Source organism: Heptranchias perlo, chromosome 8 (assembly GCF_035084215.1).
Source record: "Heptranchias perlo isolate sHepPer1 chromosome 8, sHepPer1.hap1, whole genome shotgun sequence".
In the NCBI taxonomy this organism is placed as follows: Eukaryota; Metazoa; Chordata; class Chondrichthyes; order Hexanchiformes; family Hexanchidae; genus Heptranchias; species Heptranchias perlo.
Genome location: NC_090332.1, coordinates 31,618,524 through 31,635,300, shown reverse-complemented (window position 1 = coordinate 31,635,300; position 16,777 = coordinate 31,618,524). Strand labels below are relative to the sequence as shown.

The following is a 16,777-nucleotide window of genomic DNA, read 5'->3' as shown; positions in this document are numbered from 1 at the left end:
CATGTGGGAACCAATGATATAGGAAGGGAAAGGATTGAGGTCCAGCAGTCAGAGTTTCAGGTGCTAGGGAAAAAGTTAAAAAGCAGGACCTCCAAGGTAGTAATCTCTGGGTTACTCCTAGTGCCATGCACTAGTGAGTATAGGAATAGTACGACAAGACAGGTGGCTCTAGCGATAGTGCAGGAGGGAGAGCTTCAGATTCTTGGGACATTGGGACCAGTTCTGGGGCAGAAGAGATCTGTCCAAGATGGACGGGTTGCACCTCAACAGAACTGGGAGCAATGTCCTCGCGGGGAGGTTAACTAGTGCTGTTTAAAGAGTTTAAAACTAATTTGGCAGGGGGTGGGCACCAGGATAAAACAGTAGAGAGGAGAAACAAGATGCACAGAGGACTGGGAGGGACAAGTAGCACCAGAGTAAAGAATAGTTCAGAAATAGGAGGGATCAGACAGGGAGCAAATGCAAGGCCGTCTAAGATGAGTTTGGAGTGCATGTGCGTAACTGCACGTAGCGTGGTAAATAAGGTTGGTGAGCTGCAGGCTCAAGTTGTCAAATGGGACTATGATAAAGTGGCAATAACCAAGACCTGGCTCAAGGAAGCGGAGCATTGGGTACTTAATATTCCTGGCTACCAGGTATTCAGGAAAGATAGGGAAGGAAAGAAAGGAAGGTGGGGGCTGGCAATATTGATCAAAGAAACTATTATAGCACTGGAAAGGGATGATGCAGTTGAGGGGTCAAAGACAGAATCTATTTGGTTAGAATTAAGGAACAGTACAGGAGCCATTACGCTACTGGGTGTATACTATAGGCCACCAAAGAGTGGGAAGGACATAGAGGAGAACATTTGCAGGCAAATTACAGAAAGATGCAAGAACTATAGTGTAGTGATAATGGGGGACTTCAATATAGACTGGGACGGTAACAGTATAAAGGGCAAAGAAGGGGAGGAATTCCTGAAATGAATTCAAGGGAACTTTCTAGAACAGTATGTTTCCAGCCCAACCTGGAAGGAAACAGTGCTAGTGGAGCATGTTTCAGTGGGGAAGCATTTGGGGAACAGTGATCATAATATCATTAGGTTTAGAATAGTTATGGAAAAAGACAAGGAACAATCAAATGTGAAAATGCTTAACTGGAGGAGGGCAAATTTCAGGTGGGTTGGAATCAAAAATTGGTAGGCAATACAGTAACTAAACTATGGGAGGCCTTCAAGCAGGAGTTGGTTTGGGTACAGAGTAGACACATCCCTACGAAGGGAAAAGGAAGAGCATCCAAAGCTAGAGCTCCCTGGATGACTAAATACGTAGAAATGAAAATGAAACAGAGAAAGGAGGCTTATGATGAATGTAAGGTTCATAATACAGTGGAGAACCAGGCTGAATACAGAAAGTACAGAGGAGATCTAAAAAAGGAAATAAGAGGGGCAAAGAGAGAATATGAGAATAGATTAGCAGCTAACATAAAAGGGAACCCAAAAGTATTCTATAAACATATAAATAGTAAAAGGGAAGTCAAAGGAAGGGTGGGACTGATTAGGGACAAAAAGGGAGGTCTTCTTGTGCAGGTAGAGGGCATGGCTGAGGTACTAAATGAATACTTTGCATCTGTCTTCACTAGAGAAGAGTCATGCTGCCATTGCAGCAGTAAAGGAGGAGGTGGTAGCGATACTGATAGGATAAAAATAGATAAAGAGGAGGTACTTAAAAGATTGGCAGTGCTCAAAGTAGAAAAGTCACCCGGTCCAGATGAGATGCATCCTAGGTTGATGAGGGAAGCAAGGGTGGAAATTACGCAGGCTCTGGCCACAACCTTCTAATCCTCCTTAGAAATGGGGACAGTGCTGGAGGACTGGAGGATTGCAAATGTTACACCCCTGTTAAAAAAAGGGGAGAGGGATAAACCCGGCAATTACAGACCAGTCAGCCAAATGTTGGTGGTGGGGACACTTTTAGAGACAATAATCCGGGACAAAATTAACTGGCACTTGGAAAAATATGGGCTAATAAATGAAAGTCAGCACAGAATTGTCAAAGGAAAATCGTGTTGGACTAACTTGATTGAGTTCTTTGATGAAGTAATGGAGAGGGTTGATGAGGGTGGTGCGGTTGATGTTGTGTATATGGACTTGCAAAAGACATTTGATAAAGTACCACATAATAGACTTGTTAGCAAAATTAAAGCCCATTGGATTAAAGGGACTGTGGCAGCATGGATACAAAATTGGCTAGGGGATAGAAAGCAGAGAGTAGTGGTAAATGGTTGTTTTTCAGATTTGAGGGAAGTATACAGTGGTGTTCCCTAGGTGTCAGTATTAGGACCACTGCTCTTTTTGATATATATTAATGACCTGGACTTGGGTATAGTGGGTAGAATTTCAAAGTTTGTAGATGAAACGAAACTCGGAAATATAGTAAACAATGTGGATAGTAACAAACTTAAGGAGGACATAGACAGACTGGTGAAATGGGCAGACACTTGGCAGATGAAATTTAATGCAGAGAAGAGTGAAGTGATGCATTTTGGCAGGAAGAATGAGGAAAGGCAATATAAACTAAATGGTACAATTTTGAAGGAGGAGCAGGAACAGACAGACCTGAGGGTACACTTACACAAATCTTTGAAGGTGGCAAGACAAGTTGAGAAGGCTGTGAAAAAAGCATTTGGGATCCTGGAATAAAAAAAGAAAATGCTGGAAATACTCAGCAAGTCAGGCAGCATCTGTGAAGAAAGAAACAGAATTAACGTTTCAGATCGATGAATCTTCGTCAGAACTGGTCATTTCTGACAAAGGGTCATCAACCTGAAACGTTAGCTCTGTTTCTTTCTCCACAGATGCTATCTGACTTGCTGAGTATTTACAGCATTTTCTGTTTTTATTTCAGATTTCCAGCATCCGCAGTATTTTGCTTTTGATATGGGATCCTGGGCTTTATTAATAGAGGCATAGAGTACAAAAGCAAGGAAATTATGCTAAACCCTTATAAAACACTGGTTAGGCCTCAGCTGGAGTATTGTGTTCAATTCTGGGCATCACACTTTAGGAAAGATGTCAAGGCCTTAGAGGGCATGCGGGAGAGATTTACTACAATGGTACCAGGGATGAGAGACTTCAGTTGTGTGGAGAAGCTGGAGTTGTTCTCCTTAGAACTGGGAAGGTTAAGGGGGGATTTGATAGAGGTGTTCAAGATCAAGAATGGTTTTGATAGAGTAAATATGGAGAAACTGTTTCCAATAGCAGAAGGGTCAGTAGCCAGAGGACACAGAGTTAAGGTGATTGTCAGAAGAGCCAGAGGCGACATGAAGAAACATTTTTTCACGCAGCGAGTTGTAATGATCTGGAATGCACTACCTGAAAGGGTGGGAGCAGATTCAATAGTAACTTTCAAAAGGGAATTAGATAAATATTTGAAGGGAAAAAAATTATAGGGCAATGGGGAAAGAGGAAGGGAATGGGACTAATTGGATAGCTCTTTCAAAGAGCTGGCACAGACAATGGGCCGAATGGCCTCCACCTGTGTTGTACCTACTATGATATTATGATGAAATAAACTTATCTGAACTGGCAGAGAAAGGGACAGAAAGACTGACTACCATTTGAATGAGGGTTTAACAATGTTATTGCCCAAGCAAAGGTGCAAGTCTCTTGAAGGACAAATGTTGTTTCCCAATGCTAAGATTAAAGTCTAATGCAGAAGTCTAAAAGGGTAGAAACAGCTGAAAAGTGCACAAGCAATCAGGATGAGGGGGAAATAAAATGAGCATATCCTGCTTTAGCTGCTTATGTAATATAAAATATTGTGACCAAATTAGAATATATCACAGCTGCAGCATCTAGGATTGATTAAAAAAATAAATAAAATATGCATTTCCAAAATTATTCTCTAATAGTTATATTTTAAATTGATTAATAACCTGAAGATTTGATATTATGTGAGATGCAATTTACTTTTAACTGTACAATTTCCATGGAAAAGACAAAAGCTAGCTTATTTTTTTCATACCAAAATTGGTATTTTTATATACCATCACAACAGAGGGCACTTCAGAAACTGATTCAAACTTTAGTTTAAACGATAAAAAATGGGGCTTTGAGAAATTGCATCACAGAATCAAAGGTTTCTTAGTTCCATAACATGGCATTTGAAGAGGATTAATGCTAGTACAAAGTCTTATTCGATACCTCATTTCAATCTGCACACATATACATGCAAGATAAAGCTAAAACAGATTGTTTGTAGTTTTCACCCCAAATATCTCACCAAAATGGTATTTTAATTTAGCATAGATTCATGAAACCAATTTATATGGTTAACTGTTAACAAATATAATGCAGATGTATGCAATACATACTTGGTCTGGTCCACTCTACTTCTATTGCTGTGTGGTTTATGGCCTGTGCTGTGAGATGACTCCCTCTGTTAGGGATACCTGCCAGTGTGATAGCTGTGACTTCTTCCCCTGCTGTGTACCCCACATTATTATAGACGATCAGCTTGTACTTATATGTTGTATACCTGAATGAATGAAAAGTTCATTGTTTAGTCCTTTGTGTTGCCATTATCTGAAAAATATGAGATAGTTTTATAATTCTTCAATTAATTACTTCTCATTGCTATATATATTGCATTACAGAAAGGAGACATACACATGTACACTATTTTCAAATAATAATTTAAATTAATTTTGAAAAATGTTTTTATTTACTACTGGCATGTAGACACTACACTACGATAATAAGGGAGTCAAAAATCTGTCACTCAAAGTTTGCTTGGCAAGTCAAAGGAATTTCAATCATGCCACTGTGGTAAAGATTTCTGTCATTAAAATTATTGTCCAGTTCCAGTTCCAAATGCACCACCTATTAATGAGCCAGACATGGACTGGCAGTGATGGTGGCTATTGGAGTACCTCATAGTCCAAACTGTGCCATCTTCCTGGTCAAAAAAATTGTGGTAACAAATGCACCTAAAGTAGGAAGTACAGATACAAAACCAAAAAAAATTATATTAAAGATTAAAATTCACCAACATTTAGAAAGAATTTTGCTCAATATTAATCTCCTTTATTTCTATTTCCATTGATCTTTGGGGTTATTTTTGAGATATGCCATCACCAGATAACTTACTGGGAGGGCTTATAGCGATTGACAACGTGACAAAGCTGAATTAGCATGAACACACTAAAATCCCCCAAATTAACAAAGTATCACATTATTGACTATATTGTTGTCAGTTCCCTCACACACTCGAGTCTAATGAATCCTCCTATCAAGTTACCTTGATGATGTCATTAGCTCTCAATTTTTGAATAGATACATTCAAAACAATTTTACAAGGGGGAAATAAATAAAGGGATGTTAAAGTTAACAAGAATTCTGTGTAATTATTTGAATTTTAAGAGGATACTGACAATCTGAATATACAAAACTAAAAGTTGAATCCCTCAGTTCTATATTGTAGGAATCTCCATAAATACAAATAAACATAAAGTAGAATCATAGTCTGAATTGTAATTAGAATTTAGGCTTCATAATATGTGTATGACTGCACTGAAAATATAGTCCTTGTACCAGTGTACATTTTATTAGATGATTAACTTCTGCAGTTCTATACTTTAATAATCAGCAACTTGTAAAGTGAAAATAGATTGCAGATGCTTACACAAATAATGAAAAGCAGTTTACAATGATACACCTCATTAACAATGTGGACGATAGACTTCAGTTCTAAGAATAATTTTAATTGGAACAACAGGGGAAGTTTGGTTATATGAACTCAGAGCTGGATCTTGATAATTATTAGAAATATATAACACACATTCCTGGCCACTGCACAATGATTGATGAAATTCCAGCTCATCTTCTGTTGAACATAGTCAGCAACATTCTCCCAGTAATGCCCCAGCAACAGCAATAATAATTCAATAAAAAGTATTTTCATATGCTCATTTTCTAAAGGGCTATTTGGAACTGTCAGATCTCTATTTTTCATGAGCTCTTCCCTTTTTAATTATCCATACTACTATTGTGTAGGAAATATTGTACATTATTTTGATTTAAAGCTATTGAAGGGGAAAAAATGACTTTACATTTTCCAGCCTTCTTGTAACATAAATTAATTTGAAATAAGTTGCATTCAATGGTTGTTGCCTAGCATTGCAAGTATTCATCCCATATCTTGTTAACAGATCCATAAAACATGAGTTTGTTGCATTTAAATTATATTTTAATGTGATGATGTGGAACAAAAAAGTCATGTTGCATAGATTTGATGTTTGTTAGTTTTGAAATACAACCTATGTGGCTTAACAACAAAGAAATTGTTTCATAACAGAATATAGCTGGAAAACAAAATCATGACAAGGTGAGGATAGCTTCCAAGAGCAAACACATCTGTCTATCAGTTTCATTTTAATCCAAACACATTTTATACAACAAGTAGTTCAAATTATTATGAATGCTGAAAAGCAGGAAACAGCACATAATAAATTATTTGTTAATCAAATCGTAATTTGTTTGAAGCTGGTGTAGTTTAATCTAACCTGTTAAGACCTTTATCTTCATAGTACATTTGTGTCCCTGAGTAAATATTCAGCCAAAGATTTAAATCTTTAGGGGGATTTGATGCAAGTGGTTGTTCGGATTTGAGCCTTAGCAACTCGTATCTGAAAAAACACAGGTTGTACAACATAATTATCAAATCCGATGTTCATAACAAAATCAGTGATATTTACTGCTACTAAAATTATTGTTTAACAGACTTTCCTTTAGTTTTCTTTCCAAAGTTTGTGTTTTGAGTACAACTCATTTTAACATATATCTTTATTTATATATTAGCGCAGTACTTCTAAAATATGTAGGTTTTTAAATATGATCACAGTGTTATGCTTTATATTAATTATGTTATTGTCATTTCGTGGAGATATAATTTCCAAAATGCAAATGTGAGCTACACAAAGCAGTAATGAGCATTCTTATGACACAGCTTGAAGATACCAAGGTAAAAGCCTTACCTTCTACTGCTGTAGTCAAAGGTTTGAATCCCACAGAGCTTTGATTCAACCCTCAGTCATGTTTGTTTAATGAACTTGGCAGAGCACTTAACTGACTGCTTAACAGAGTGAGCCCATTGATATTAGACTGACAATCCTGGCTTAGTAGGCAAGGACCAGGAATCTGTCTTGTATATTGTTTATACTGGAGGTGAATCTGAGGTTCACATCCTAACTCCATTGTAAACTTCATGTTGAAATTGGTTGTGCCTGAATTTACACTTTAGCTTGCAACAAAGCTCTTGCCATTGCATATTTGGAGCATTAATGGCTAGTGCAAAGCATATCTAAATTAATTGGATGGTAGACAGAATCATGACTCTGCGTTGGCATCACTGGTGTATATTCAAAAAAAATTGGCTCTCTGATAATGAATCCAGCTTTCTTTATGGCCAGAGCTACACTGTAGGGTCTCCAAAATTATGTTATCATAAAACCTACCTCCTAGGAGCTGGATGTTTGTGCCAGTAGGAAGTTAAAGTCGTCAATTTGTAGGGTTTATGCTTATGTTGCCAAGTTTGTGCATAAATGTAGCCTAATATGAAACCACTCTTTTATAAATTTGCCAGTATAAATATGGTACAATGTGTCCGTGCTTACAAATCTAACTGGCTCCATCACATAAAACAGCAAGCTGGACTGCACCACGTTGAAATCTTAGTGACTCAGATTCATGTTATCATTTATTCAAATTTGTTCGTTCTCTTTCTTTCCGACACTGTCGCATGTGAAACTTCACCAGAAACACACAGTGTGTGAAGGTGTGGGACTTGTACTCACCTAATGGTTTGAGCACTCATCAGTCCCAGCAGGAGCAGTACTCATAGGGAATGAGGCCAGGGCATCAAAATAGCTCTGGCCTCACAAAGGTAACAATGGGCAGCCGGTGGGTGCACTCTGCCTGCCAGCTGTCCACTATATACACTTAGAATTAAAATCAGCCCCATTGGGTCTCCAGATCTCTTGATCATCTCACATGTGTTTTTAAAATAATGAGAATTATTCAAACAATCCACTTTTCTCTGAAAAATACTAATTGGAGGATGCTCAGCAACAAAATATCTGCGTTAACGGATGGAAAAATCATACCTTACATTAGGTCCATTTGGTCTGGTAGGAGGCTGCCATGAAACAGTAATAAATGACTCGCTAATGGGGGTTGCAGCCAGGGGACTAATACCCTGGGGGATTGTGGGGTGAGTAATTACTCCAGTTGACAAACTTTCAGTGCAGCCCCCTATGTATCCTCCACCACCAGTGCAAGCAACAATAGTCACTGAATAATTGGTGAAAGGAATCAGGTTCATCACAGTGTACTGCAACACTGAGGTATTGGAAATTGTGATGTGTGGATCTGGCATTCGGATTTCATAATGAAGGATTTCACCATTTATCATCAGTGGAGTTTGCCAAGTAACCTGCAAAAAAAAGAGGTCTACTTTGTAATCAGGTTCACATTGATTTGGCTGTTCATAAATGTTAGTAAACTTTAAACTTATTACACTGCTTAGAAACTGTCAATTTTAATGTCAGGTAGTTTTCAAAGAGGCAATGGGGGTGATATTCGACTTGGGCGGGGACGCAAAACGGGTGATGTCGCATCTGCCGCCCATCCGATATTCAGTTGACTCCAATATCGGAGGGAACGTACAACTGGCGGCAGATGCGTTCCAGTCTGTTTTGTGTTCCTGTCGAAGTCGAATTTCAACACCCAATGTCGTTACCAAAATATTTCTATTTTATTTCACTCCACTTATTTTAACTGCATGGAATGTTTAAATGACTGTGGCAAATACAACACATTCCAGTTCGTAATTTCTTTTTTACAGTTTGAACTACAAATAAAACTGAAAGTCTGAGTTATACAAAAGCTTGCTTAACAACCCAGACACTGCAGGTTCAAGTCCTAGAGCTATCTGATATTCAAATCTGCCAACCACAGTTGGAATAAGTTCCATCAGTTCTTGACCAGAATGTTAGGTGGAGTGTCTGCAGGGAGAGAGTACTGGCAATGCCTGTCTCACTCTGCTATGGACACATCTTTTAATTACTGAATGTCAGTTCTTTTGGTACTAGTATCAGGTGTGATGTTTGCAGCAAAACACAACAGTAAGATTTAGTTGCATGCAGTAAGACAGGAAATACCAAAAAGGTGCATACAACCAGTCTTGGGTAAAGCAGGATTGATTATACTATTACTTTCTATATGAGCTCAGTTGGAATTTGAAAAATAAACCTGCATAAATCACACCGTTGGCAAGAATTTACTTATATTAGGATTGTAAATGTTTATTGGACTTCAAATAAAATACATATAGAGATATGTCCAAAGCAGCTCGGTGGAGCAGCACACTGGCGTAAAGAATGAAAGAAAAAACTTGCATTTATATAGTTTCTTTCATAACATCCCAAAACACTTTCACAACCAATTAATTACTTTTGAAATACAGTAACTGTTGTAATGTAGTGAAATGCAACAGTCAAACCCTCGCAAACAGCAATGAGATAAATGACCAGATAATCCAATCGGAATTTGGGCCCAATATTTCCAGCATGTTCCAACAATATGCATATTTTTGCTGTTGTCATGTATCTATTAATGAGGACAAGTTTCTACTGATGATGTAAAATTGAAAATACACTCAGGCTGGATGTACTTCAAAATCTAAAAGTGTTTCTGGAATGAAATCGTGCCATGTGATATGACAATATGAATGCAAGAAAGTTTCATGCATTCATATGAAATTCCTTTGCCCACCATATTAATGGAGGCATTGGCCTAAGCTTTCTGAATGGGACACGTTGCTGGCTGGGCAAGTCTTCCACCAGGGCGATGTTGCCCAACCCTAGCCGATTTCTGGCTCTGGGATCATTTGCCTACTAGAAGCAGACTCCCTGGCATCTGCTGGGGAATTACATCGAATCGTTGGTGGAAACTTGCTGTAATAGACCTTGGATGACTGCCTCAGTGGGAGGAAGAAAGCAGCCTGAAAAATTGCAACATTTAAAAAAAAATTCTGCTGCTACTGTGACCACGCTGTGAGAATGACTGTACAGGGGCGCTCTGCGAATAAACGCTTGAGGTCCTCTCCAGTGATATTTGAGTGCTAGACAACTAACAGATGGCCCTAGTGTCCAGCGTTCAAACAGTGCAAATGGCATGAAACATGATGGATACCGTGTTTCCCTCATTTCATTCTGATATGCATGCGGCTACCTACGTATGGATGGGAGCATTTTATGCAATTGTGCCTGTTCTCTGGAAAAGAGGGCAAGGCTGGAATGCAGTGGAAAGTGTCCCGTCTCCCCCAGATTCACTGGAAAACCTAGGCCATTATTTTGAATCAGGCCAGCCAACCTCAGGACTCTTTCCCCAGTGTCTCTTCCAAAGTTATTGGAATAATAGGCTGAAAAGAGAGGAAACACTGCTGGATCTAGTAATGGGAAATGAACCAGAACAGATAAGAGAAGTAAGCATAGGGGAACATCTAGGCAATAGCGATCATAACATAATAAGGTATAAGATAAAGATTGAGAAGGACATAAGTAAGACAAAGACCAAAGTAATAAATTGGAAAAAAGCTGATGTTAAGGGGATGAGAATGGAACTTGGGAAAATAAAATGGAAAAATTTATTGACAAACAAAGAAATAGAACAGCAGCGGGAAACATTTTAAATGGTGATCAAAAGAGTCCAAGGGAAATATATTCCACTAAAAAGCAAGAACAAATTAGTCAGTAATGACACACCATGGGCGAATACAGAAATAAGGGCAAAATTGAAACTAAAGAAAAAAGCATACACTAAGTCCATAGACAACAAAGGAGAGGATGACAAAAGGGAATACAAAAAGGTTAGGAAGGAAGTAAAAAAGAACAATTCAGAAAGCAAAGAGAAACTTTAAAAATAAATTATCAAGGAATATAAAAAGAAATAAAGTATTCTACAGCCACATAAGTAACAAAAAAAAAATCAGGATAGGGATAAGGCCTTTAAGGGATACATATGATAAACTCACAGGTGAAGACAGCAAAATGGCAGAAATATTAAATAATTACTTTGATTTAATATTTACCAGGGAGACTAACATGGTGGGCATGAGATTAGAAGAAGAGATCAAAAAAGATGTAAAGACATTTAAGATAGAAAGGGGGGAGATAATTGATAAACCAATCAATTTTGGAGAGGATAAAACCCCTGGTCTGGATGGACTGCACCCGCACATATTAAAAGAAGTTAAGGACAAGATAGCAGAGGCACTAGTACACATATATAAAAATCCATTAGAAAAGTTAACAGTGCCAGAGGACTAGTGGACAGCTAATGTGATTCCTATATTTAAAAAGGGAGATAGAACAAGTTCAGGGAACTATAGACCAATTAGCTTAACATCAGTGCTGGGAAAGATAATGGAATCCTTACTCAAAGATGTAATAGAAAACATCTAGAGACCGAAAATATAATAAAGAATAGTCAGCATGGATTTCAAAAGGGATAGTCATGCTTGACCAACCTTAACGAATTCTTTGAAGAAGTAACAGAAAGGGTAGACAAGGGTAATGCAGTAAATGTAATATATTTGGATTTTCAAAGGCCTTCGACTAAGGTCAGAGCATGTGGAGTCAGGGGACAAGTAACAGAATGGATAGCAAGCTGGCTACAAAACAGAAAACAGAGAACTGGGGTTAAAGGTAGTTATTCAGACTGGCAAAGGGTGGGAAGTGGTGTTCCACAGGAATCGGTGCTGGGACCACTATTGTTCACCATTTACATGAATGATTTAGACTCGGGAATCGGAAGTGCAATTTCAAAATTTGCGGACGACACCATCTTGGGGAGCACAGTTAATACTGAGGAGGACTGCGACAAAATACAGGAAGACATTAATAAACTTGCAGAATGGGCGTGTAATTGGCAAATGAATTTCAATATAGATAAGTGTGAGACTGTACATTTTGGTAGGAAGAATAAGGAGGCCACATATTTCTTAGAAAATAAGAGTCCAAATGGGCTAGAGAACCAGAGGGATCTGGGGGTACAGATACACAAGTCACTAAAAGTAGCGACGCAGGTTAATAAGGCCTAAAAAAAGCAAACAAAACACTGGGGCTCATTTCTAGAGGGATAGAATTGAAAAGCAGGGATATTATGTTAAATTTGTATAGAACTTCGATTAGACTTTGGAATACTGTGAACAGTTCTGGTCTCCATATTATGAAAGGGATACAGAGGCACTGGAGAAGGTGCAAAACAGATTAACTAGGATGATACCAGAACGGAGAGGTTATACCTATCAGGAAAGATAGAACAGGCTGGGGCTCTTTTCTCTAGAAAAGAGAAGACTGAGGGGTGACCTGATAGAGGTCTTTAAGATTATGAAAGGGTTTGATAGGATCGAAGTAGAGATGTTTCCACTTGCGGTGGAGACCAGAACTAGGGGCCATAAATATAAGAAAGTCACTAATAAATCCAATAGGGAATTCAGGAGAAGTTTCTTTACCCAGAGAGGGTTAGAATGTTGAACTCACTACCACAAGGAGTAGTTGAGGTGACTAGCGTAGATGCATTTAAGGGGAAGCTAGATAAACACATGAGGGAGAAAGGAATAGAGGGATATGTTGATGGGGTTAGATGAAGCAGGGTGGCAGAAGGCTCATGGAGCATAAACACCAGCATGGACCTGTTGGGCCAAATGGCCTGTTTCTGCGCTGTACATTCTATATAATTCTATGTAAAAATCAAAAGGACAGTTCCAAGGGCAGCAAGATAATTTGAAGTCTGCAGACATAGGAATCATATGAAACCGTAAGCAATATCTAATAAAGTATACATTCGACCTTGATTTTCAGAGGCTAAATATCACTCCTTTTCTTTTCTTGTACATCCTTCCCAAGATGAGGAACCCTGAAGGAGTAATTCCACCAGCACAAACATGTCATGGAATATTATAGACAGGGACTTGTTCTGCCGGTAGCACCAGCACAGATGCTAGCACCTCAGAAAATATAGTTATTGAGTTGGAGGAAGGGGTACTGGATGAAGCAGTATGCACAAGTGAGGAGATGGCAGGAAAGGAAACTCAACCAGCTTGCCAGACTGCGAGCCCATGCTGTCAGCAGCATGGGCAAGGGATTGGTGTACTACTGGTCCTGATTTCAGAAGGGAGTTAACGCAAGAACAGAAAGCTTTCACAACATCTTTTGAGCCTATCCTCAGTAGCTATGATATCAGTTCAGTTCTGTGGGAGGGATCTAGCCAAATTCAGAGTACCATGGAATGAGTGGCATAGTCACGGTGCTCTGCAGGGGAGCCCTAAAGCAGCAAAGGACCAAGAATGGCACACAGTTCTCTCAAGAACACTGACTAGCGCCACTGAGATCTTGGGCATCCAATTGCAGCAATCTGTAATTGCCAGGCTTGATTGATTAGGTTCTCAACTAGTACGAACACTGACAGTGGGCTTCTCCCTCCTCTCAAGGAAATTGCACAAGTTCCCCTTTTAGCCAGGCCCCTCAAAGGATTGAAGCGTTCTCAGAAAGCAGCCAGGCATTGGTGGACAGAGCATCAGAATGTGCAATTCTAGCTGTTGCAGGGACATTGCATAACCCTGCACCCAGAGGATCCAGTTCAGGATTATCCCAACAATACCATACCTCGCCTCACCAGCCTGCTATCACAATTTCTCCTGTCAGTTGAGGAGCACGTCGTTACAGTGTAAGGTTAAGGAATAGTGCAAAGATACTACATAGTGACACCAAAGGGAAGCATGGACATACAGCTTCGAGTTTGCTTGGGAAACAACAACAAATCCATGCCATTTTGATTTATGATTTCATATGTTGTGCCTTTTAGGGCGGTGGTTGTGGTTTTTGAATAATAATAATATGGGGCAGCAACTCAACAATTCAATTGCAGTGGATGGAATGTGTACCCTCTTCTTGGGGCTGGAATGTGTTAGTTTCAACTGATGAAATACAACTGCCCAGTGCCAACAACCATCCTTCACTGGAAGTAGTTTACAATGTGGGTGTTGTACTCCACTTGGCCTGCCTGAACATCTGCTGCCCGTAAGTAGACAGCCTCTTCTTCCTCTACCTTCTCCTCATTTGCAGGAGACCTTGAGGTCTCTCATCAATTGCATACCGACTCATCTTTGGATAGAAAAATTATGCAGCATGCATGCACATGGTAATTATTTTGTTCACCTTGGCTGAATGGTACAGAAACATCTATCCTGACAAGTCCAAACAGTGGAACCAGTCTTTCAGCATGCCAGTGATATACTCGACACTAATTCTGGTAGTATCACGAGCCTCATTGTATTGGTGCTGTACTTATGTATTGGGATTTCTGATTGGTATCATGAGCTAGGGCTGCAAAGGATAGCCCTGGTATACAAAAAGACAACTACTGAATCTGTGGGAAATTGAGTTGGGGAATTGTGGACTGCCACAGAATGAATGATTCCTGTCTTTTCCCTGGGAAATGGCCATTGAAGTACAAAATTACATTTTTGTCATCACTTACAACATGAAAATTTATCGAATTATAGAAGCCCTTCCTGTTCATAAAAATGTTAGGATTCTTATGTGGAGTTTTGATGGCCACACAGGTCCCATAAACAATGCCCTGCATTTATGGAAACCCTGCCACTGTGTAAAAACTCTGAGCCCTCTCCAGCTGCTGAATTATTTCCCTTTAGAAACAGATGGAAGTGTTATCCTTTGCAAACATGTTATTTCTGACTTATTTGTCACTTATCTGTGCACAGCGATGATTGATTTGACTAATGTTTCCTGCTGTGGCCTGAAAGGATTATGTGGCATAACAATCCAAGACCATAGTGGCCTTCACAGCTATGGGAAGTGCCATTGCATTCCGGAAGGTGATCTGCAGGTCTGCCTGCAGCAGATGATATTCTCTGTTACTCCCTCTCTGGTGATGTGGGGGTGAAAACCAATTTCCTCAGATATCCCCTTGTATAATTGGCAAGATCCGTACACTTGGTTTATGGGTACAGGTAAGAGTGAATGTAGCCCCTGAAGATGGTGTGTCTTCATAAATTGGCCCTCTGCATCCAGTTCATTGAGCTCATTGGAATGGCCAAAGGAATACGCATGCTCCTATTGTGCTTGGCTACAACAACCAGGAGCCAAATGTAATTTGCAGAATTTCTCCCTTCAGGCAAAATGGAGCCTTCAAAAATGGGCATGTAGTCCAACAATAACAACAACTTGCATTTACATGCCTTGTTTAACATTAAAAAAGAGCCGCGAGGTGCTTCACAGAAACATAATCAGACAAAAATGGACACCGAGCCAAAGAAGGAGATTTTAGGAGGGGTGACCTAAAGCCAAAACAAGTATTACAAAATGGTCAGTCAGATAAATCATTATGAAATCGCTGCAATGCAAACTGCAACAAGGCAACTTTAAATGAACCTTCAAAGCAGACCAGTAAGCTTTGAAATGACTATACCGGTTTTATATGGGCAAGTGGCTCATACTGGATGCAGCCTTGCCCAAAATTAGAGAAACCAACACAAGGTGCAATTTGCATAATTTTTGACTTGTAAAGAGGATTGAGCACATGCAAATCAAAGCCCACTTTCTCCCAGCAAAATGGTTCATCAGAAAATCTGGCAAGAAAGAACATAGCATGCAAGGTCAGAGGCCTGATTCTGCAAAATGTTCACATCATCAGAAAATCTACCCTATTATAGGTAAATTGTGAAACATACATTCTGTAGAAAATGGTCAGTACAGTATAAAATGAATTATGTACTTCATGATAACGTTAATCCTTCTGTTATAGTTACTTCCAATTGGGACTCACAATGGATTTTGGAAAATGGCACAAAGGAAAGTGTTATGGTTGACAGAATAATAGAATTGCCAGAAGAGAAGCTTAGTGAGTGGGTCATGAAGGTTAGATTCCTGACAGATTTTACTTATTTTGATGGCAATAATTCCAGAAAAGCAACACAGGCAAAAATGTAAATATTCATCCCTGCACCCATTACAAATACAGTAATAACATCTCAAGGGGAGTAAATTTGACCTCATGCTTTCCATAGTGGAAGCCAATGTTTGAAACTCAGCATCCACGGCACTCTATAAACAAGTCTCAACCGAACGACAATCCGTTGGTGCTGGAAATTAGCTTCTGTGGCTCAACAGTTGCATTCAGTGCATGTGCTAGCAATCTTATCTACTTTTTGTGTCAAGAAGCAATGGGGTTTTGCATTCTTCCACTTGCATAGAACTTTTTGTTATCCTTGTTCATATTTTTTGTCTCAAGGCAATGACTGGAGTTCTCCTCTGTCTAAAGATTTCTCTTATCTTAATCGCCATGGTGCTGTGAAGAACCTGTTGTGGCTATGGACCTTGATTTCTGTAGTCTTTGACATAGTCAACTACACCATCCTCCTCCAATGCCTCTCCTCTACTGTCCAGCTCAGTGGGATTACCCTCATTTGGTTCCATTCCTACCTATCGGATCATAGCCCGAGTATTTCCAGCAATGGCTTCTCTTCCTACACCCGCACTGTTCCCCCAGAGTTCCCAAGGGTCTATTCTTGGCCCCCTTCTCTTCCTCATCTACATATTGACATTTGCTGACATCATCCACAGACATGGGGTCAATTTCTGATGACTGCCAACACCACCTCTCCACTGCCTTCTGTGTTGTCAGATTGCTTGTTTGACATCCAATCTTGGATGA

General features: G+C 39.4%; 1 protein-coding gene across 1 annotated transcript in view; it reads right to left on the bottom strand.

Annotated features, from left to right (window-relative positions):
* The window catches only part of ush2a (Usher syndrome 2A (autosomal recessive, mild)), a 744,800-nt gene that overhangs the window by 222,105 nt on the left and 505,918 nt on the right, over positions 1 to 16,777 (bottom strand). The window contains exons 45-47 of the mRNA XM_067989549.1: positions 8,143 to 8,471; positions 6,544 to 6,666; positions 4,354 to 4,517 (exon numbers count right to left, since the gene is read on the bottom strand). Of these exons, the coding sequence (XP_067845650.1) occupies positions 4,354 to 4,517; positions 6,544 to 6,666; positions 8,143 to 8,471 (616 nt within the window). The remainder of the gene's footprint in view (positions 1 to 4,353; positions 4,518 to 6,543; positions 6,667 to 8,142; positions 8,472 to 16,777) is intronic.